Genomic DNA, 22,500 nt, shown 5'->3' on the forward strand with positions numbered 1-22,500 from the left:
CGGGCCAGATTGTTCTGGTCCATCTGACACGGAGGACTCCTCGTCACCCTGGAGACGGACGGAGACATTAAGACTGGTTAGATATTTAAACTGACTCTCACTGTCAGGATGGTTCTGATGTCTGGAACCTTCCACATGTTTGTCTGATATTCCAGATGTGGCGTTTGTACTTCTGCAGGTGAAGCATCAGAAACGCCAGCGTGTCACTGTTGACCTTTGGCAGCTCCGCTAACGCCTGATACAAGATGGCGGCGCTGTTGTCTTCATCAGCCAGCTCTGAAACAAAGACACACGGTGACGGTTCTACCTGCACAGACGGGTTCTAACTGCACAGACGGTTTCTAACTGCACAGACGGGTTCTAACTGCACATACGGGTTCTAACTGCACAGACGGGTTCTAACTCCACAGACGGGTTCTAACTCCACAGACGGGTTCTAACTCCAGAGACGGGTTCTAACTGCACAGACGGGTTCTAACTCCACAGACGGGTTCTAACTCCACAGACGGGTTCTAACTCCACAGACGGGTTCTAACTCCAGAGACGGGTTCTAACTGCACAGACGGGTTCTAACTGCACAGACGGGTTCTAACTGTCAGGGTCCACAGTAGAACTCAACCGATGACTGATTTGGAGGTGAGCTGGTGAGCATCTTCAGTCTTCGTACCTGAAGCCTCCATGAAGGTGCGGTGCAGTTTGAAGGTGATCAGCGGCTCCTTCAGTTTCCTCAGGAAGTCCTTCAGAAGTCCACACAGAACGTGAACATCGTGAACTTTACTGAGCATCAGTGGTGTTTTCCCCTGGAGGAACCGGTCTCTGAGCTCCTTCACCAGACGCTCCCCTCCAGGAACTCTGTACAGGCCTCTCTGCAGACGGCAGGACATCAGCAGCTGAAACTCACGCTGTATGAACCGGGCTGAACCATGCTGGTCTGAAACCAGGACTCACCTCCTCCAGCCCTCTCCTCTCGATCTCAGCCACACACTCCACAACCAGCTGAGGAACTCTGGGAGGGTTCACTGGAGCAAAACCCTCCAACGAGTTCTGGAGAGACAAAGATCCAGTCAGGTTAAAAACAGGAACAATCAGGAACTCAGAGGAACTCAGAGGTACTGTGAGAACTCAGAGGAACTCAGAGGGACTCAGAGGGAATCAGAGGAACTCAGAGGGACTCAGAGGAACTCAGAGGGAATCAGAGGGACTCAGAGGAACTCAGAGGAACTCAGAGGGAATCAGAGGAACTCAGAGGGAATCAGAGGGACTCAGAGGAACTCAGAGGAACTCAGAGGGAATCAGAGGGACTCAGAGGGACTCAGAGGGACTCAGAGGAACTCAGAGGGACTCAGAGGAACTCAGAGGGAATCAGAGGGACTCAGAGGAACTCAGAGGAACTCAGAGGGAATCAGAGGGAATCAGAGGAACTCAGAGGGAATCAGAGGGACTCAGAGGAACTCAGAGGAACTCAGAGGGACTCAGAGGTACCTGTTGAGCTGAACTTCCTGTCTTGGCGGCAGCCGAACAGCCTTCGCTTAGTTTCTGTTTGCACTCCGGATGAGCGACCGCTCGGCAGTTTCTGCACTTCATCACCACCTTCCCGAAGCGGATCCTCTTCCCGCATGGCGAGCACATCTCCGGCCGGATCACCTGCAGGGGGGCAGATAGACTACGCTGACGGACCGGATGCTAAACGCTCATCTGTAAACTTTAGACATAAATAAGATTCATCTTCCTAATCAGTCCATTTCTATGCAGACGATGTTTTACATTCTTCATCTCCAGTCGACCTTTGATGCTTTTCAACGGTCACTTAATCTCAGACAAGACAAAGTATATTAAACTTTAAATGGAACCCTGAGTCAGACAAATACTGAGTATAGATATTATATGATCTCTACAGTCAGTATAGATCTTATAGGAGCTCTGTACGGTCAGTATAGATCTTATAGGAGCTCTGTACGGTCAGTATAGATCTTATAGGACCTCTGTACGGTCAGTATAGATCTTATAGGAGCTCTGTTAGGTCAGTATAGATCTTATAGGAACTCTGTACGGTCAGTATAGATCTTATAGGAGCTCTGTACGGTCAGTATAGATCTTATAGGACCTCTGTACGGTCAGTATAGATCTTATAGGAGCTCTGTACGGTCAGTATAGATCTTATAGGAGCTCTGTTAGGTCAGTATAGATCTTATAGGAACTCTGTACGGTCAGTATACATCCTATAGAAGCTCTGTATGGTCAGTATAGATCCTATAGGAGCTCTGTACGGTCAGTATGGATCTTATAGGAACTCTGTACGGTCAGTATAGATCTTATAGGAGCTCTGTACGGTCAGTGTGGATCTTATAGGAGCTCTGTACGGTCAGTATGGATCTTATAGGAACTCTGTACGGTCAGTATAGATCCTATAGGAGCTCTGTACGGTCAGTATGGATCTTATAGGAACTCTGTACGGTCAGTATAGATCCTATAGGAGCTCTGTACGATCAGTATGGATCTTATAGGAACTCTGTACGGTCAGTATAGATCCTATAGGAACTCGTACGGTTTTAGAAAGGAAATTGTGTTTCAGGGTTTTCTCGGCTCTGCAGCCGTGAGACGGTCTGACGGCGACACTGTCCTCCATCTTTGTTTCGGTTTCAGGTTCCACCGTCGTCTCATCACCGAGAAACCACACCGAGGTCTGGTCTGAGGAACACAAGTTCAATACACAGTTCATATCTATATATTTAGTTTTTATACATTATCACAGAGTGAAGCTGGAGGTCGTATCCACGGCGACCCTCCGACGTTTTAGACTCTCTGAGGTTTGTTTTGGTTGACGGATACGGAACGGATATGACATCACGTTACTCAGACTACCACAATAAAAGCAGTAACTTCGTTCTACCTCCACATCGACTAACGGTACGGTTCTTCAGGATCCGTCCTTTCCACAATTCCCATTCATTGTTTATGTAAGCAGCCATGCAGCAATGCATTCTGGTAGCGTGGCTGCGCGACTCGAGAGACGGAGCGTCACAACGGTCGTTCCTCATTTGCATAAAGTTGAGGTCCAGGCTACTTTATGCAAATCACGGGCGTCCGACGCGACTCGCCGCCTCTCGAAACTCCCGAGAGTCTTTCAGAATAAACGTTGTTGATTTTAAATAAAGACAGATTCAGCAGCTGGATTATTCCTCTCCTCAGATGTTCTCAGAAACGTCTCAGTGAAACAAGAGAAGAACGTTTCCAAACGAGCCGCCGTGTTGTTTCCGGTTTGAAAGCTGGAGCAGCAGCTCACGGAGGGAAAGCGTTCGTCCAATCAGGTGTGGTCTAGTGGCGGCCCACCAAGTGTCCAACGCTGGGAAGCGGCCCGTTGGACACAAACCATCAGAAGAAGCAGATATATCGATTCTGGTACCAAAACATCTGTTTCAGAGTCTCACAGAGTTTTAAACTCACCTCCTCCGGCTGAACCAGCACACTCCTGGCTGAGGGGCTGGACCGGGGTCTCGGGGGTCACCATGTGGATCTGACCTCTGGTCTCAGGAGTCACCGTCGACGTCTTCACCATCACGTCGACCTCCTGAGTCACACAAACTCAACTTTAGTCTCCTCCATGTTGTTAAAGGAGGAACCAGTGAGTTCTATCAGCCTCCAGAACGCTGAAGGAACCGCTGAGTTCTATCAGCCTCCAGAACGCTGAAGGAACCGCTTCAACTACTATCATTATCTATTCATCTGTCAGGGATTTCATCCATTCATTGTTTGGTCTATACATTTTATACATTTTAAAACATGCAACTTGACTTATTCAAATATTTAGTCTGACCAACAGTCCAAAATAGAACTGCTGCTGGAAACACGAATAAATCCTTCAAACATACGTCCTTTATAGAAATCTGCTATCTGAGAAATAAGAACTGATGTTCCAGAGGAAATATTCTGCTTTTTACTGACTAGTACTTCTTCTACTGAGTACTTCTTCTACTGAGTACTTCTTCCTCTGAGTACTTCTTCCTCTGAGTACTTCTTCCACTGAGTACTTCTTCCTCTGAGTACTTCTTCCTCTGAGTACTTCTTGTACTGAGTACTGAGTACTTCTTCTACTGAGTACTGAGTACTTCTTCTTCTGAGTACTGAGTACTTCTTCTACTGAGTACTTCTTCCTCTGAGTACTTCTTCCTCTGAGTACTTCGTAATTCTTCCTCTGAGTACTTCTTCTACTGAGTACTGAGTACTTCTTCTACCATCTTATAATCAGTGTGTTCACCTCTACAGTTTTTCTGTCCAGCAGATCTGAAGACACGTTCATGCTTCTCCCTCGCCTCCCAACCGGAGCGGCACCCGCCGGTCCCAACGACGAGCGCTGAGGAGAACCAACAGAACCAACAGAACCAACAGAACGTCAGAACAAACAAACAAACATCTGGCTGAGGAACATGTGAATGTGGGAACGTCACACTGACCCTCTTCTCTCTGGCTCGAGATCTCAGCGGTTTGATGAGAGTCGTGTCCAGATCCTGAAACAACATGAAAACAAACGTCAGTGACATCACCACCACAACGGACTTCACTTCCTGGGTTAACCTTCCATGTCCTCATCAGGAACAGGATCAAAACTGGACCATTGTAATGCTCTCCGAACCGAGCACATTCTTTTATGGGTTTATAAATCACTCAATGATCTCGCTGCTGACTCCTTGTCTTGATTTCAAGGATCCTTTAACGGTTAAATCCTGCCGTCTGCATTCGTACCACGTCGTCGTCCGTCCGATCGTAGCTGATGTCAGAGTGAGACAGGAAAGACGACTCGTCAATCACACACAGCCTAAAGGAACAAACAGAAAAAGGTTTTAATCACTACGAGCCTCCAAAGATTCAACAGGTTATATTAACAATCCTTTATTACTGCTACTGATTCCACTGAGAAGCAACTCAACTCCAGTCTCCTCACTGACATCTAAACCCTTCAAAAACCTGGAAAGAACCTCTTAAATCTACATGAGGAACATGTGAAAACTACAAGAACCACTGAAACCCCACTCAGCCTTCACAGCCTCCTCAACAGAGGAGATTTAGTATGATAACCAGTATGAGACCCAACAAGGTCCTGACAGCAATAACGTCTCAGCCAAGAAGAACAGGTTGAAACTAAACATGCGTCCACTTTGTCCCCCTTGATGGTGTCTTACTGGGATCTGAGGACAGACCTGAGACACAGAGCTTACATTCCGTCCCTCAGGCTGGACTCATTCATTCAGTCTAAAACCACAAAGATGTTCATCAACATTGAGCCTGCGGTGCGGTGGGAGGTGTTGGAGCCGCCGGTGGAGGAAAGCCCTGACGACAGATGGAACAACAGAACTGGTGGAACAGGTAAATGTATTCTACAGACCGGTATTACACCGATCAGAACCAGAGAACCCGTCGGCCCACTTGTCTCTCACCGTCTGCTGCTCCGGTGCTGAGTCACGTTTCCTCCTTTGTGTTCAAACGTGGCCAACAGAGATTTCTGCTCGTCGTTCAGACAGGCGCTGGATTTACTGTCGTGGACCAGGATGTCACACATGAGCTGCATCTGCCGTTGCTGCCAATCAGAGACAAGAAGAGCAGTGATCCAGTGATCCAGGGATCCAGACTCTACATGCTGCAGAGAGTCTGAACAGTAGTGGGGTTAAACATGTTGGTAGTGGCGCTAGAGGAAACACCACCGAGTCATTAACGTCTAAAGGGTTCATGCGCTACCGGAGCAGAGACACTGTTTAAGAGCTGACATGGTGGAGCAGGGACGTAGCGTTGGGACGTAGCATTGGGATGTAGCGTTGGGACGTAGCGTTGGGACGTGGTGTTAGAACGCGGCATTGGGACTCACCAGGTACTGGTAGTCGCCTCGGCGTTGGGACTCACCAGGTACAGGTAGTCGCCTCGGCGTTGGGACTCACCAGGTACAGGTAGTCGCCTCGGCGTTGGGACTCACCAGGTACCGGTAGTCCCCTCGGCGTTGGGACTCACCAGGTACAGGTAGTTGCCTCAGCGTTGGGACTTACCAGGTACTGGTGGTCTACGCGGCGTTGGGACTCACCAGGTACCGGTAGTCTCCTCCGCGTTGGGACTCACCAGGTACTGGTAGTCTCCTCGGCGTTGGGACTCACCAGGTACCGGTAGTCTCCTCCGCGTTGGGACTCACCAGGTACCGGTAGTCTCCTCGGCGTTGGGACTCACCAGGTACCGGTAGTCTCCTCGGCGTTGGGACTCACCAGGTACCGGTAGTCTCCTCGGCGTTGGGACTCACCAGGTACCGGTAGTCTCCTCCGCGTTGGGACTCACCAGGTACCGGTAGTCTCCTCGGCGTTGGGACTCACCAGGTACCGGTAGTCTCCTCGGCGTTGGGACTCACCAGGTACCAGTAGTCTCCTCGGCGTTGGGACTCACCAGGTACTGGTAGTCGCCTTCGATCTTGTAGCGTTTCTTCATCTCCACGTCCAGCTGGTTGCGAGCGTGCTTCAGTTTGACCTCCAGAGCAGCTTTGGACACGTCCGACTTCACCAGCAGCTCCTTGTACTTCTTCAGCTCCAGCTCGGCGTGAAGCCAGCGCTTCCTCACCGCCTCGAAGTTCTTCACCACCTGAACGAACTCTGAGAGGACAGAAGGACAAATCTCAGTCTACGTCCTCAGTCTGAGGAGACAGTGTGAGGGTAAAGATGGTCTTTCTGTCTGTCTCTGTCCTCAGTCCTCAGACTGAGGAGACAGTGTGAGGGTAAAGATGGTCTTTCTGTCTGTCTCTGTCCTCAGTCTCTGTCCTCAGACTGAGGAGACAGTGTGAGGGTAAAGATGGTCTTTCTGTCTGTCTCTGTCCTCAGTCTCTGTCCTCAGACTGAGGAGACAGTGTGAGGGTAAAGATGGTCTTTCTGTCTGTCTCTGTCCTCAGTCTCTGTCCTCAGACTGAGGAGACAGTGTGAGGGTAAAGATGGTCTTTCTGTCTGTCTCTGTCCTCAGTCTCTGTCCTCAGACTGAGGAGACAGTGTGAGGGTAAAGATAGTCTTTCTGTCTGTCTCTGTCCTCAGTCTATGTCCTCAGACTGAGGAGACAGTGTGAGGGTAAAGATGGTCTTTCTGTCTGTCTCTGTCCTCAGACTGAGGAGACAGTGTGAGGGTAAAGATAGTCTTTCTGTCTGTCTCTGTCCTCAGACTGAGGAGACAGTGTGAGGGTAAAGATGGTCTTTCTGTCTGTCTCTGTCCTCAGTCTCTGTCCTCAGACTGAGGAGACAGTGTGAGGGTAAAGATGGTCTTTCTGTCTGTCTCTGTCCTCAGACTGAGGAGACAGTGTGAGGGTAAAGATAGTCTTTCTGTCTGTCTCTGTCCTCAGTCTATGTCCTCAGACTGAGGAGACAGTGTGAGGGTAAAGATGGTCTTTCTGTCTGTCTCTGTCCTCAGACTGAGGAGACAGTGTGAGGGTAAAGATGGTCTTTCTGTCTGTCTCTGTCCTCAGACTGAGGAGACAGTGTGAGGGTAAAGATAGTCTTTCTGTCTGTCTCTGTCCTCAGACTGAGGAGACAGTGTGAGGGTAAAGATGGTCTTTCTGTCTGTCTCTGTCCTCAGTCTCTGTCCTCAGACTGAGGAGACAGTGTGAGGGTAAAGATGGTCTTTCAGTCCGTCTCTGTCTGAATAACCTGTAAAGTGATCCTGGATCAGTGAGGACGTCTCACCCCGCTCGCTGTCCACAGTGTCCTCCTCCATGGTGATCCTCTGGAGACAGAGAGCCAGCAGCTCCTCCACGATGAGCCGAGACTCTCCCATCAGCCTCCTCTAGGACCCCCCCGCCGCCGGGCTCTTATTCTGGTAGTCTGGTCCAGACTTCCTGCAGGTTCACCAAGTTAAACACTTTTAATATCACACAATGCAAAAAGTGTTCAGCTGAACTGACCTGCGACCTCTGACCTCTGATCTCTGACCTCTGACCACGGTTCAACACCTGAAACCAACTCAGCCTGACTTCCTTCAGGAGGTTCAACACCTGAAACCTCCTGAAGGAACTCAGACCCAGTTCCTCCTTCCTGTCAGTCACAACAACAACCAGAACCACCTCCATCTAATATAGAAATATAGACAATATAGAAATACACAGAATATAGAACTATAGAAAAAATATAGAGAATATAGAAATATAGAGAATATAGAGAATATAGAAATATACAGAATATACAGAATATAGAACTATAGAAAAAATATAGAGAATATAGAAATATAGAGAATATAGAAATATAGAGAATAGAGAATATAGAAATATAGAGAATAGAGAATATAGAAAAAATAGAGAATATAGAGAATATAGAAATATAGAGAATAGAGAATATAGAAATATAGAGAATATAGAGAATATAGAAATATAGAGAATAGAGAATATAGAAATATAGAGAATAGAGAATATAGAAAAAATAGAGAATATAGAGAATATAGAAATATAGAGAATATAGAGAATATAGAAATATACAGAATATACAGAATATAGAACTATAGAAAAAATAGAGAATACAGAGAATATAGAGAATATAGAGAATATAGAAATATAGAGAATATAGAGATATAGAAATATAGAGAATATAGAGAATATAGAAATATAGAGAATATAGAGAATATAGAAATATACAGAATATACAGAATATAGAACTATAGAAAAAATAGAGAATATAGGGAATATAGAAATATACAGAATATAGAACTATAGAAAAAATATAGAGAATATAGAAATATAGAGAATATAGAATATAGAAATATAGAGAATAGAGAATATAGAAAAAATAGAGAATATAGAGAATATAGAAATATAGAGAATAGAGAATATAGAAATATAGAGAATAGAGAATATAGAAAAAATAGAGAATATAGAGAATATAGAGAATATAGAAATATAGAGAATATAGAGATATAGAAATATAGAGAATATAGAGAATATAGAAATATAGAGAATATAGAGAATTTTAGAGAATATAGAGAATAAAGAAATATAGAAAAAATAGAGAATATAGAAATATAGAACTATACAGAATATAGAACTATAGAAAAAATAGAGAATATAGAAATATAGAGAATAGAGAATATAGAAATATAGAGAATAGAGAATATAGAAATATAGAGAATAGAGAATATAGAGCTAGAAACAGGTGAACATTAACATTTAACTGTGATCAAAAGTATAAAACAACAACAGACGGAGAGTTACTGGATCAAACTTTACTCAGTTCACACACAGCTGAATGAGTGAATGAATGAATGAATGGATTAGTTCTTTAATGAATGAGTGAATGAGTGAATGAGGAGGTTTAGACTCACCTCAGGCTGCAGCTCCTCTCAGCTCATCAGACTTCATTGATTAGTCCTGTGTGTGTCTGTCTGATCATGTGACCTCAGCTGCTCCCCCTATTGGTGCTGATGTCATCGGTACAGCTGCTTCATCCTGTTGTCTAAATCAATCAATCAATCAATCAATCAATAAATAGATGAATAAATAAATAGAGAAATAAATAAATAAATAGAGAAATAAATAAATAAATAAATAAATAGATATAGATAGATAGATAAATAAATAAAGGAAACCAGTAACATTATCCAGATTAAAACTGATCATGATTTTACAAACATGAACATTTGTTTCTACACAATTTCTTCATAAAATAAACATTTGGAATTAATTTATATAATTTACATACAAATCTATAATCTTTAAAATTCGTAATTTGGATTTTTTTATTTCTGATCTGATTAATAATATAAATATTATAAATATACTCTATATGTAGAGTTTATTTATATTTATATTATTCTATATATTATATTATGTATACTGCAAGTTTATTTTATGAAGTATACTTGGTAAAGTTCAAGTATATATTTCCCAAGTAGACTTTAAGTAGTAAGTACACTTATATCAATGTACTAGATTTATACTTGTACTACTTCAATACATCTTGGGACTTAATAAGCCCACTTTTTAGTTTAGTACACTTTAAAGTATACTCTCAGTAAACTACTAGTTTAATAGTTTTTATACTACAACTATACTAACTTATCATTTTCTTAAGTATATCCTGATCAAAAGATTAGGTACAAATATAAGTCAAGCATACTTAAACTTTTCTGTTTTCTGTATGAGCCAAGTACACTTTTATAATATATCTCTGATAAGTACGTAAAAAGTAAACTGCAAGGAAACTCTCTTATTTGAAGTGTAAAAGAAGTATACTAGTAGTACTCTTCAACTTCAGTGATGGATAAAAACAGATGTCTCACTCTGCCGTGTTTCTCTTTACACTTTATTCATGCAGGTCGAACAAGTTGGAAGAGGAGTTTTATACCTTCACGACAACAACAACAACAACAACAACAACAACAACAGATGCACCGTCGCCACACAACGCCTAAAATAACTAACCTGAATCTGAATTTGTGAACATTGAATAAAATACATTCAAATTCAGCGTCTGAAATTGCAAATCAAGAAATTTCACATTTTAATTTCAAAGAGTTGAATTCAGAAAAAATAAATTCAGATTATATGATTTTCAAAGTCAAATATTTCGACGCTGCAAATTCATGTCCTCCATGTTGGCTCCATGTTGGCTCCATATTGGCTCCATGTTGCCTCCATATTGGCTCCATGTGGCCTCCATGTGGCCTCCATGTGGCCTCCATGTTGGCTCCATGTTGGCTCCATGTGGCCTCCATGTGGCCTCCATGTGGGCTCCATGTGGCCTCCATGTGGCCTCCATGTTGGCTCCATGTGGCCTCCATGTGGCCTCCATGTTGCCTCCATGTTGGCTCCATGTGGCCTCCATGTGGCCTCCATGTTGCCTCCATGTTGGCTCCATGTTGGCTCCATATTGGCTCCATGTTGGCTCCATATTGGCTCCATGTTGCCTCCATGTTGGCTCCATGTGGCCTCCATGTGGCCTCCATATTGGCTCCATGTTGCCTCCATCTTGGCTCCATGTGGCCTCCATGTGGCCTCCATGTTGCCTCCATGTTGGCTCCATGTTGGCTCCATATTGGCTCCATGTTGCCTCCATATTGGCTCCATGTTGGCTCCATGTTGGCTCCATGTTGGCTCCATGTTGGTTCCATGTTGGCTCCATGTTGGTTCCATGTTGGCTCCATGTTGGCTCCATGTGGCCTCCATGTGGCCTTCATATTGGCTCCATGTTGCCTCCATGTTGCCTCCATATTGGCTCCATGTTGGCTCCATGTTGGCTCCATGTTGGCTCCATGTTGCCTTCATATTGGTTCCATGTCGGCTCCATGTGGCCTCCATGTGGACTCCATATTGGCTCCATGTCGGCTCAATGTGGCCTCCATGTGGCCTCCATTTGGCCTCCATATTGGCTCCATGTTGGCTCCATGTTGGCTCCATGTTGGCTCCATATGGCTCCAGTGCATCTGTGAGGATGGAGAAACTACCGACTGCTACAGAAACAGTTCAGCCTGCAGGAAAACAGCCGCCATGTTGGAGCTGAATCTGTACTACAGTGTTTGATAAACTAAGCTAAACTAAGCTAAGCTAAGCTAAGTTAAGCTAAGCTAAGCTAACTGGCTGCTGGCTTCATATTTACTGTTATCAATCTGAACATCTGACTCTCAAAATATCAAACAATTCCTTTAAGGACACAAAATGTCTGTCGTCCAACAGCATCGTTGTACAATATTTAGTTTCTATAGCAACAGCTTGGCGCCAACATGGCCGCCGTGGGCTGCTCGCTGGCTGAACCGTGTGTGAGTGCTACAATCACTGATGCTAACACTGCTGCGATACAAAAACTGTAAAAAATACAAAATGATCATGGTATCAAATGAAGTCTTTACAAATCAAAAACACTGTTAAAAATCCCTTCAGAGGTCATCAGAGGTCATACAGCAGGAAGGGGAGGGGCTCTGCAGCTGTGACATCACAGTCAGAGGTCAGAGGTCAGAGGTCACTGTGGACGTTGCGGACCCTCTAATAGCCGAGTCAGACCGTGGCTGTATTAACAGACGTGTTACGGCTCCGTCGGGTCAGAAACCTCCATCAGATAAAGGCCACCCCCCCCACGGTCATATGGTAGAAAACAATACTGGTGTGGCACACAGATTGGTAAACCGAGCGTATGGATTGGTAAACCGATCACAGGGGTTGGTAAACCAATCACAGGGGTTGATAAACCGATCGCAGGGATTGGTAAACAGAGCGTATGGATTGGCAAACCGATCATATGGATTGGTAAACCGATCACAGGGGTTGGTAAACAGAGCGCAGGGGTTGGTAAACAGAGCGCAGTGATTGGTAAACTGATCATATGGATTGGTAAACCGATCACAGGGATTGGTAAACAGAGCGTATGGATTGGTAAACCGATAATATGGATTGGTAAACCAATCACAGGGGTTGGTAAACAGAGCGCAGGGATTGGTAAACTGATCATATGGATTGGTAAACCGATCACAGGGATTGGTAAACTGAGCACAGGGATTGGTAAACCAAGCAGAGGGATTGGTAAACCGAGCGTAGGGATTGGTAAACCGATCAGAGGGATTGGTAAACCGATCAGAGGGATTGGTAAACCGAGCACAAGGATTGGTAAACCGATAATATGGATTGGTAAACCGATCACAGGGGTTGGTAAACAGAGCGCAGGGATTGGTAAACTGATCATATGGATTTGTAAACAGAGCGCAGGGATTGGTAAACCGAGCGTAGGGATTGGTAAACTGAGCGTAGGGATTGGTAAACCGAGCGCAGGGATTGGTAAACCGATCACAGGGGTTGTTGGCGAGCCAACAGTCACTTTGCTTTAAAATAAAAGGTAATTTTAAAGGTCAGAATCTGTGAGAACTAATGACGATAAATCATCAACGTGGAGCTAATCACCTTACATGTGAAGTCTACCAATCCGCTCCATCGGTTCACCAATCTGCGTGGGGGCGGGGCCAGCAGGAGAAACTGAGAAACTGAGCATGTCCAGAAGAAAACCTCAAAGATAGAAAAGTGAAATTTACACTGACTGGAGTCCAGAACCGGTTCTGATAATACGTCCACGGTCTCAGCAGAGTTCTGTTTCTATATGTGGTGATGTTAGTTTGTTTTAGATGTTTCTGGGGGGCAGAGTTTAGGTCCTGTAGGGGGGGCGTGGTATTTATGGTATGGTATTATGGTATATATTATATTATATTGAAGAGATTGCTACTTGCAGGCTTCTACTGGATTCATTAGCACCATTTAGTCCGTTGATGTGTTGAAGTTGATGGTTCGTCTCTAACGGTCGACTATCAAATACTTTATCATAACTAAGATTAACTTTATCAGTGAATTAAACACATAGTTGGAACATGGTACTACATGGTACTACATGGTACTACATGGTACTACATGGTACCTCACAGTACTACATGGTACCTCATGGTACCACACACTGAATCTATAACAGAACAATAAAGATTATATTATTATAATAAAGGTCCCATAGTGGTTCAGATTGAGACTAACAGATACCTGAATAATCACGTTATAAATGACCTTTAATTATTAAATACTACAGACTGGTGTTAATCTCCAGCTCAGAGTCGGAACCAGGATAATATTAATCTAATTAATATGAGCAGAATGGATTTATGGGAAGAATGGACAAAGTATTTCGATGAGGCCGGCTGTCAATAAGAAAACAGGACGTATTTTCTAGGGTCATACTACTACTACTACTACTACTACTACTACTACTACTAGCAGTAGTGTACTACCTTTAACAGAGAGCACTGAGAGACAAAGAGAACATGATGAAGCGTTTTATGAATAATGTTGAGTACACATGTGGAAGGATCAGAGTACTTCAAATGACATTTGGTACTCGTTAAAGTACCATTGTTGTAGGATTTAGTACTAGTCGATGGGTTGTAGTACCATTGTTGTAACACTCAGTACTACTTCAGTTGAAGTACACTAGGTGCAGGATTTAGTAAATAGTTGTAGGGCTTAGTAGTACTGGTATGGTTGTAGTACCATTATTGTAGGATTAAGTATTAGATTTAGGGTTTAATACTAGTTGAAGTACTACTGGTGTTAGTTGTAGGATAAAGTACTTTTTGTAGCCTTGTATTATCAGTGCTGTAACATTTAGTACTAGTCAAAGTCAATTATAGTAGGGTTTAGTACTTGCAAGATTGTAGTACTTGTATGGTTGTAGTACCATTGTTTAGTAGGGCAGGGTAAGCTGGGTTTAGTAGTATTTGTAGAGTTGTACTACCATTGTAGCAGGGTTTAGTACTACATGAAGTACCATGGTTTTAGAATTTAGTACTAGCTGGATGGTTGTTGAAGGGTTTGATACTAGTAAAAGTACAATTACTGCAATATTTAGTACTTGTTGTCAGGGTTATAACTAGAGGTTGAGTTGTAGGGTTCAGTAGTAGTTGAAGTACTACTGTTATAGGGTGTAGTACTAGGTCTAAGGTTGTTGTAGGGTTCAGTAGTAGTTGAAGTACTACTGTTATAGGGTGTAGTACTAGGTCTAAGGTTGTTGTAGGGTTCAGTAGTAGTTGAAGTACTACTGCTATAGGGTGTAGTACTAGTTCTAAGGTTGTTGTAGGGTTCAGTAGTAGTTGAAGTACTACTGTCATAGGGTTTGTAAGGGTTGGGCAGTATCTTTTAGCAGTATCTTGTTGCAGTATCTTGTAGTAGTGTCTTGTAGTACTGGCGACTCTTCAACATGGTTCTTGTGGTTTTACGATAACGAAGTGATGTTGGAGCGTCCACCAGGCGGCGCCACGATCTTCTGAGTGGAGCGGCGAGGGATGTGGTCGTCGATCTGACTTCCTGGACAGAAGAAGAAGAACGTGGTCTGAGTATATGAGTATATGAGTATATGAATACTAATATGAATATGAATATTTAACTGCAGTACTCAGCTGCTGCTAGTATAAACTGGTCTAAACTGTTTACCCAGAATGCAACTCAGAGTCAATCACCTATACCTGATCAGATAATTGATCAGAACACTGCAGATACATACACAGATACGTGTGTGTGTGTGTGTGTGTGTGTGTGTGTGTTCGTGCGTGTGTGTTCGTGCGTGTGTGTGTTCACTACCTGCCAGGGTGAATCCTGATTGGTGGAGGTTCCGGAGGCTGATCTGGGTTTTGGGGCAGGGGGTCCCCCTGGTGGTCGGAGTGGGCGGGACCGATTTACTCATACTGATGACATCATGGACCGGACCGTCGTAGTTTCCACGGGGGACGCCGCGAGCCTCCGCCATCTGAGACCAGGAGACAAGATGTCTGTCAGTGACGGACCGGTCGGTTAACTGATCGGTTCCTGACGGACCGGTCCGTTAACGGATCGGTTCCTGACGGACCGGTCCGTTAACTGATCGGTTCCTGACGGACCGGTCCGTTAAGTGATCGGTTCCTGACGGACCGGTCCGTTAACTGATCGGTTCCTGACGGACCGGTCCGTTAAGTGATCGGTTCCTGACGGACCGGTCCGTTAACTGATCGGTTCCTGATGGACTGGTCCGTTAACTGATCAGTTCAACCAACTAGCCAACTAGTTCAAATAGTTAACCAACCAGACAGGCTGAACCAGCCTCCACCTGTTAACATCTTCTAGTAAGTAAAGGGTTAACTAGTTGGTCGGTTGGTTAACTAGGTTACCCGATCCTATCTCAGACAGACAGCTGGTTATCTGGTTAACCTGTTGGTCAGGCAGTAAACTAGTTAACCAGTTGGTTGTGTGGTTAACTAGTTCCCTGGTAGGTTACCTCGCTGCAGGCTTCTGTCAGAGCTTTAGATTAACCACTAGTTAACTAGTTGGTTAGTTACCTTGCTGCGGGCTCTGATCCTCTTGTAGACGGCGTCGGGGAACGCCTTTCTGGGGACAAAGCGTCCTGAACCTTCCATCACGTCCAGTTTTCCGTCCTCCAGAACGACCCGACCGCCGGAGATCACCACCGACGCCACGCCTCGAAACTCCAGACCCTCCAGGATGTTCACCTCCACCGTCTGGAGGAGGAGGAGAGAGGAGGAGAGAGGAGGAGGAGGAGAGAGAGAGGATGAGGAGAGAGAGAGGAGGAGGAGAGGAGGAGTAGGAGAGAGAGGATAGAGAGAGGAGGAGGAGGAGAGGAGGAAGAGGAGGAGGAGAGGAGGAGGAGAGAGAGAGGATGAGGAGAGAGAGAGGAGGAGGAGGAGAGAGAGGAGGAGAGGAGGAGGAGGAGAGAGAGGATAGAGAGAGGAGGAGGAGGAGAGGAGGAAGAGGAGGAGAGAGGGAGGATGAGGAGAGAGATAGTAGGAGGAGGAGAGAGAGGAGGAGGAGTAGAGAGAGGAGGAGAGGAGGAGGAGGAGAGAGAGGATAGAGAGGAGGAGGAAGAGAGGAGGAAGAGGAGGAGGAGAGAGAGGAGGAGGAGAGGAGGAGAAAGAGGGGATGAGGAGAGAGAGAGGAGGAGAGAGATGAGGAGGAGGAGAGAGAGGAGGAGAGAGAGGATAGAGAGAGAAAGGAGGAGGAGAGGAGGAGAGAGGAGGAGGAGAGAGAGGATGAGGAGAGAGAGAGGAGGAGGAGAGAGAGGAGGAGGAGAGGAGGAGGAGGAGAGAGAGGATGAGGAGAGAGAGAGGAGGAGGAGGAGAGAGAGGAGGAGGAGAGGAGGAGGAGGAGAGAGAGGATGAGGAGAGAGAGAGGAGGAGGAGAGGAGGAGGAGAGAGAGGATAGAGAGAGGAGGAGGAGGAGAGGAGGAGGAGGAGAGAGAGGATGAGGAGAGAGAGAGGAGGAGGAGGAGAGAGAGGATAGAGAGAGGAGGAGGAGGAGAGGAGGAGAGAGAGAGGAGGAAGAGGAGGAGGGTCACCTCATCATGATGATTGATTACTGATTACTGATTACTGATGATTGATGATTGATGATTGGTTATTGATTATTGATTTGTTGTTACCAGGTTGTGAGTCTTTGCAGAAACAGTTCGTGTCTCCTTCGGATTCCAGACGACGATGTCAGCATCAGATCCGACGGCGATCCTCCCTGAAGACAGACAGACGGACGGACGCGTCACATATTGAGCTTCATCTTCTGAAACAAACATCAGCTGATCTGAACAGAACGAGGAACCTCCTGAGACCTTCAACTAGAACCTCATCTTCAGTGATCTGAAACATCAGTGTTACACTTCAGTTACCACCTTGTCCTGAATCCAACAGAGAGGAACCTGAACCCAACCTGTCCTCAACCTGTCCTCAACCTGTCCTCAACCTGTCCCAACCTGTCCCCAACCTGTCCTCAACCTGTCCTCTGTTATACTAAGTGTCAGTAGATGTCCTCAATCTGTCCTCAACCTGTCCTCTGTTATACTAAGTGTCAGTAGATGTCCTCAACCTGTCCTCAACCTGTCCTCTGTTATACTGAGTGCCAGTAGATGTAGTGCAGCACCATCAGTGTGTCTGTCTCCTCCACAGAGCAACGTTTCCTGACGGATGTGATACCTTTTCGTGGGTACATGTTGAAGAGTTTAGCAGCGTTGGTGCTTGTTACAGCAACAAACTCGTTCTCGTCCATCTTCCCCGTAGACTGCAGAGACAGAAGGACAAAAATCAGACACTGAATTTTATAATGACAGTGACAAAGAACCCTTATCTTAATGTGGAACCAATCCCCTTAATGAAGACTAAACTGACATCTGTCCGGGGTATCCAACCGTTGCATATTGGGGGCCATGTTTTGGCGTTGGCTGCAGGATATTTTTACAGCTGAATAATTTGGCGTTGGCTGCAGGATATTTTTACAGCTGAATAATTTGGCGTTGGCTGCAGGATATTTTTACAGCTGAATAATTTGGCGTTGGCTGCAGGATATCTTTACAGCTGAATAATTTGGCGTTGGCTGCAGGATATCTTTACAGCTGAATAATTTGGCGTTGGCTGCAGGATATTTTTACAGCTGAATAATTTGGCGTTGGCTACAGGATATTTTTACAGCTGAATTATTTGGCGTTGGCTGCAGGATATTTTTACAGCTGAATAATTTGGCGTTGGCTACAGGATATTTTTACAGCTGAATTATTTGGCGTTGGCTGCAAGATATTTTTACAGCTGAATAAATCCTTCAGTCTGTTTCAAACAAAGTGATCAGTCTCCACGTGAATAACAGAGTGCAGCACTATGAATGTCTTCCAGGTGTGATGACGTGGAGACTACCTATCTTACCACAGCTCTGTCCCACACCACGGACATCCTCTCCTCGATCCCGTTGGTTCCCTCTGGGATCAGAGTGAAGTCATCTTTACCGACGGCTTTCTGGGCCGTGGAGAAGCTGGCCTGAGCGCTGGACGTCACCTGGAGGTCTCCACTGGACAAAACACACATGACAAGCACCTGTCAGGTTCACCTGGATCACCTGGATCACCTGGTTCACCTGGATCACCTGGATCACCTGGTTCACCTGGAACACCTGGATCACCTGGTTCACCTGGTTCACCTGGATCACCTAGACCGCTGAGGTGGAAGGTGAGGTTACATTAATGCTAAGCAAGCTAACAGAGAGGTAGAGTCATACTAACCATGCTAACAGACAGGTAGAGTCATACTAACCATGCTAACAGAGAGGTTAGGTACTGTGGAGTTGAGGGATCACGGTTGAGAGGCGGGCTCATGACAAAGGCGGCAGCTGTGGCCCAGTCTTTGGACCAATAGTGAGAGCCGTCAGTGGCCAGGCTGGCTGTGATTGGCTCCCCATACACCACGATACCTGAGGACAGAGACAGGAGCATGTTGAACCTGATGTGGATTAAAGGGGGTGATGAAGAACACATGAGGATGATGATGTCACCTTTCTTCCTGGCTTTGGCGATGACATCAGCGGCAGATTTGCTCATCACCTTGGTAACGTACAGCGGACAGTTGGCCTGCTTGGCGATGGTGACGGCCCGATACACCGCCTCCGTCTCCACCTGACACACAACATGACAACACGTCATCATCATCATCACTACCATCAGTAACACTTGTTACAGGTTACAGGTGTGTGACAGGTGTAATTACAGGTGTTATTACAGGTGTGTGTGACAGGTGTTATTACAGGTGTAATTACAGGTGTGTGACAGGTGTAATTACAGGTGTGTGACAGGTGTAATTATAGGTGTAATTACAGGTGTGTGTGTGTGTGACAGGTGTTATTACAGGTGTAATTACAGGTGTTATTACAGGTGTAATTACAGGTGTGTGACAGGTGTAATTACAGTTGTGTGACAGGTGTGTGACAGGTGTGTGACAGGTGTAATTATAGGTGTAATTACAGGTGTGTGTGACAGGTGTTATTACAGGTGTAATTACAGGTGTATTACAGGTGTGTGACAGGTGTAATTACAGGTGTGTGACAGGTGTAATTACAGGTGTGGGACAGGTGTGTGACAGGTGTGTGTGACAGGTGTAATTACAGGTGTGTGACAGGTGTAATTACAGGTGTAATTACAGGTGTGTGAAAGGGTGTAATTACAGGTGTAATTACAGGTGTGTGACAGGTGTAATTACAGGTGTAATTACAGATGTGAGTACCTCTTCAGGGTGAGATAAAACATGTCCTTCAGGTCCAGTGATGCCGAGAGAGAGAAGCTTCTTCTGTTCCTGAAACATGAACCAGTTTGAGTTCTCCGTTAGAATCAGACCAGAACTGAACCTTCAGCTGACGTCTGTTCTTTAATTTACACTCAGGTGTGTTACCTCATCAATGATGTCACCATTCTCAGCGTGCACCTGTGCGATGGCTCCAAGATCCCGGAGGACCCCGAACGCCTCGTAGAGCTGAAACAGAAAGCAGATTTAGTTCAGTGAAGAGAAAACACTGACGCCTACTAAACCGAACCAACCTGAGCAACAACCACACAGTGGAGCTCACCTGAGAGTGTAGCTCACCTGAGAGTGTAGCTCACCTGAGAGTCGGAGCTCTGGTATTTGTCTTTGTAGGACATGAAGAACAGGAAGGAGTTCACACCTGGAACACCAATATTACACTTAATACATAGTTCAGTTCAGAGACGTTAGAGTCTTTAGAGTCTTTAGAGTCTTCAGAGTCTTTAGAGTCGTTAGAGTCTTCAGTGTTCAGTCTTTAGAGTCTTCAGAGTTGTTAGAGTCGTTAGAGATTTCAGAGTCTTTAGAGTCTTCAGAGTCTTCAGTCTTTAGAGTCTTTAGAGTCTTCAGAGTCTTTAGAGTCGTGAGAGTCTTTATAGTCTTCAGATTCTTTAGAGTCTTCAGAGTCTTTACAGTCGTTAGAGTCTTCAGAGTCTTTATAGTCTTCAGAGTCTTTAGTGTATTTAGAGTCGTTAGAGTCTTCAGAGTCTTCAGAGTCGTTAGTCTTTAGAGTCTTCAGAGTCGTTAGTCTTTATAGTCTTCAGAGTTGTTAGAGTCGTTAGAGTCTTCAGAGTCTTTAGAGTCTTTAGAGTATTCAGAGTCTTCAGAGTCGTTAGAGTTGTCAGAGTCTTCAGAGTCGTTAGAGTTGTCATAGTCTTTAGAGTCGTTAGAGTCTTCAGAGTCGTTGGAGTTGTCAGAGTCTTCAGAGTCTTCAGAGTCGTTAGAGTTGTCAGAGTCTTTAGAGTCGTTAGAGTCTTCAGAGTCTTCAGAGTCGTTAGAGTCGTTAGAGTCTTTAGAGTCTTCAGAGTCTTTAGAGTTGTCAGAGTCTTTAGAGTCGTTAGAGTCTTCAGAGTCTTCAGAGTCGTTAGAGTCTTTAGAGTCGTTAGAGTCTTCAGAGTCTTCAGAGTCGTTAGAGTCGTTAGAGTCTTTAGAGTCTTCAGAGTCTTCAGAGTCGTTAGAGTTGTCAGAGTCTTTAGAGTTGTCAGAGTCTTCAGAGTCTTCAGAGTCGTTAGAGTCTTTAGAGTCTTCAGAGTCTGTAGTCATTAGAGTCTTTAGAGTCTTTAGAGTCTTTAGAGTCTTCAGAGTCTTTAGAGTCGTTAGAGTCTTTAGTAGCGATCAGTGGACCGTCTTCTCACCTTGGTCTTTGACGAGCGTCTCCATCTCTTCGTAGAGTCCTTCGTGCCAGCGAGTGATGTCCAGGTGGAGCGAGAAGTCGCAGCACGCCGTCTGCTCCGCCGTCTCCCTCCACTGATCGAACGCCGTCAGTAAACTAGTCCCCGCCTCCACCAGGACGTGGTCCACTGGAAACACAACCGCCACCGATCAGTACTGAGAGGTTATTGATTGATGAGTATTGATAGGTTATTGATTGATGAGTATTGATAGGTTATTGATAGATGAGTATTGATAGGTTATTGATAGATGAGTATTGATAGGTTATTGATTGATGAGTATTGACAGGTTATTGATAGATGAGTATTGATAGGTTATTGATTGGTGGTTATCTGACTGATGGTGGTGGTTCCCCCGGACACGGCGGCTCTGGTTCCGTGGTAGAAGCCATCGGTGGGGTTCATGCCTTTCTGCGGAGCGTGCAGGTTGGTGTTGGCGTCGACTCCCCCGGGGATCACCAGCTGACCGTACGCGTCCACCGTCTTCACGCCCGGCGGGATGATCAGGTTCTCACCGATCTGTCTGATCAGGAAACACAACAGGAAATCTGATGATGTCACAGACAGCTACCACCCACAACTCACCTGGAGGTCACCTGGAGATCAGGTGGTCAGGTGGTGGTCAGGTGGAGGTCAGGTGGAGGTCGGATGGAGGTCAGATGGAGGTCAGGTGGAGGTCGGTTGGAGGTCAGGTGGTCAGGTGGAGGTCAGGTGGTCAGCTGGAGGTCAGGTGGAGGTCAGGTGGAGGTCAGGTGGTCAGCTGGAGGTCAGGTGGAGGTCAGGCGGTCAGGTGGAGGTCAGGTGGTCAGGTGAAGGTCAGATGGTCAGGTGGAGGTCGGGTGGAGGTCAGGTAGAGGTCAGGTGGTCATGTAGAGATCAGGTGGAGGTTGGGTGGAGGTCAGGTGGTCAGGTGGAGGTCGGGTGGAGATCAGGTGGTCAGGTGGTGGTCAGGTGGTCAGGTGGAGATCAGGTGGAGGTTGGGTGGAGGTCAGGTGGTCAGGTGGCGGTCAGGTAGAGGTCAGGTGGTCAGGTAGAGATCAGGTGGAGGTTGGGTGGAGGTCAGGTGGTCAGGTGGTCAGGTGGAGGTCGGGTGGAGGTCAGGTGGTCAGGTAGAGATCAGGTGGAGGTTGGGTGGAGGTCAGGTGGTCAGGTGGTCAGGTGGAGGTCAGGTGGAGGTCAGGTGGTCAGGTAGAGATCAGGTGGAGGTTGGGTGGAGGTCAGGTGGAGGTCGGATGGAGGTCAGATGGAGGTCAGGTGGAGGTCGGTTGGAGGTCAGGTGGTCAGGTGGAGGTCAGGTGGTCAGCTGGAGGTCAGGTGGAGGTCAGGTGGTCAGCTGGAGGTCAGGTGGAGGTCAGGTGGAGGTCAGGTGGTCAGGTGGTCAGGTGGAGGTCAGGTGGTCAGCTGGAGGTCAGGTGGAGGTCAGGTGGTCAGGTGGAGGTCAGGTGGTCAGGTGAAGGTCAGATGGTCAGGTGGAGGTCGGGTGGAGGTCAGGTAGAGGTCAGGTGGTC

At 45.9% G+C, this 22,500-nt stretch overlaps 2 protein-coding genes across 6 annotated transcripts in view; both read right to left on the reverse strand.

Moving 5' to 3' along the window:
- si:ch1073-416j23.1 (rac GTPase-activating protein 1) overlaps positions 1-15,085 on the reverse strand; it is a 20,713-nt gene extending 5,628 nt beyond the window's left edge. The window contains exons 1-15 of one of the 4 annotated variants that reach the window (XM_037754923.1): positions 15,022-15,085; positions 9,315-9,370; positions 7,691-7,842; positions 6,418-6,620; positions 5,433-5,572; positions 4,741-4,813; positions 4,452-4,505; positions 4,256-4,351; positions 3,445-3,568; positions 2,546-2,688; positions 1,483-1,644; positions 949-1,044; positions 668-866; positions 171-276; positions 1-48 (exon numbers count right to left, since the gene is read on the reverse strand). The exon at positions 1-48 is cut by the window's left edge and continues 85 nt beyond it. In XM_037754923.1, the coding sequence (XP_037610851.1) occupies positions 1-48; positions 171-276; positions 668-866; positions 949-1,044; positions 1,483-1,644; positions 2,546-2,688; positions 3,445-3,568; positions 4,256-4,351; positions 4,452-4,505; positions 4,741-4,813; positions 5,433-5,572; positions 6,418-6,620; positions 7,691-7,781 (1,535 nt within the window). In that variant the 5' untranslated portion in view covers positions 7,782-7,842; positions 9,315-9,370; positions 15,022-15,085. Of the gene's footprint in view, positions 49-170; positions 277-667; positions 867-948; positions 1,045-1,482; positions 1,645-2,545; positions 2,689-3,444; positions 3,569-4,255; positions 4,352-4,451; positions 4,506-4,740; positions 4,814-5,432; positions 5,573-5,857; positions 6,002-6,417; positions 6,621-7,654; positions 7,843-9,314; positions 9,375-15,021 lie in introns of those variants that run through there. The other 3 variants (XM_037754921.1, XM_037754922.1, XM_037754924.1) reach the window with 3 other exon arrangements.
- Positions 10,277-22,500, reverse strand: part of dpysl4 (dihydropyrimidinase like 4) — a 13,535-nt gene continuing 1,311 nt past the window's right edge. For both annotated transcript variants that reach the window (XM_037754925.1, XM_037754927.1), the window contains exons 3-15: positions 21,331-21,515; positions 20,957-21,121; positions 19,904-19,965; positions 19,695-19,775; positions 19,530-19,598; positions 18,805-18,925; positions 18,567-18,723; positions 18,183-18,324; positions 17,463-17,547; positions 16,919-17,004; positions 15,822-16,001; positions 15,091-15,256; positions 10,277-14,817 (exon numbers count right to left, since the gene is read on the reverse strand). In XM_037754925.1, the coding sequence (XP_037610853.1) occupies positions 14,726-14,817; positions 15,091-15,256; positions 15,822-16,001; positions 16,919-17,004; positions 17,463-17,547; positions 18,183-18,324; positions 18,567-18,723; positions 18,805-18,925; positions 19,530-19,598; positions 19,695-19,775; positions 19,904-19,965; positions 20,957-21,121; positions 21,331-21,515 (1,591 nt within the window). In that variant the 3' untranslated portion in view covers positions 10,277-14,725. The remainder of the gene's footprint in view (positions 14,818-15,090; positions 15,257-15,821; positions 16,002-16,918; positions 17,005-17,462; positions 17,548-18,182; positions 18,325-18,566; positions 18,724-18,804; positions 18,926-19,529; positions 19,599-19,694; positions 19,776-19,903; positions 19,966-20,956; positions 21,122-21,330; positions 21,516-22,500) is intronic.

This window comes from Sebastes umbrosus, chromosome 20, assembly GCF_015220745.1.
Source record: "Sebastes umbrosus isolate fSebUmb1 chromosome 20, fSebUmb1.pri, whole genome shotgun sequence".
Lineage (NCBI taxonomy): Eukaryota > Metazoa > Chordata > Actinopteri > Perciformes > Sebastidae > Sebastes > Sebastes umbrosus.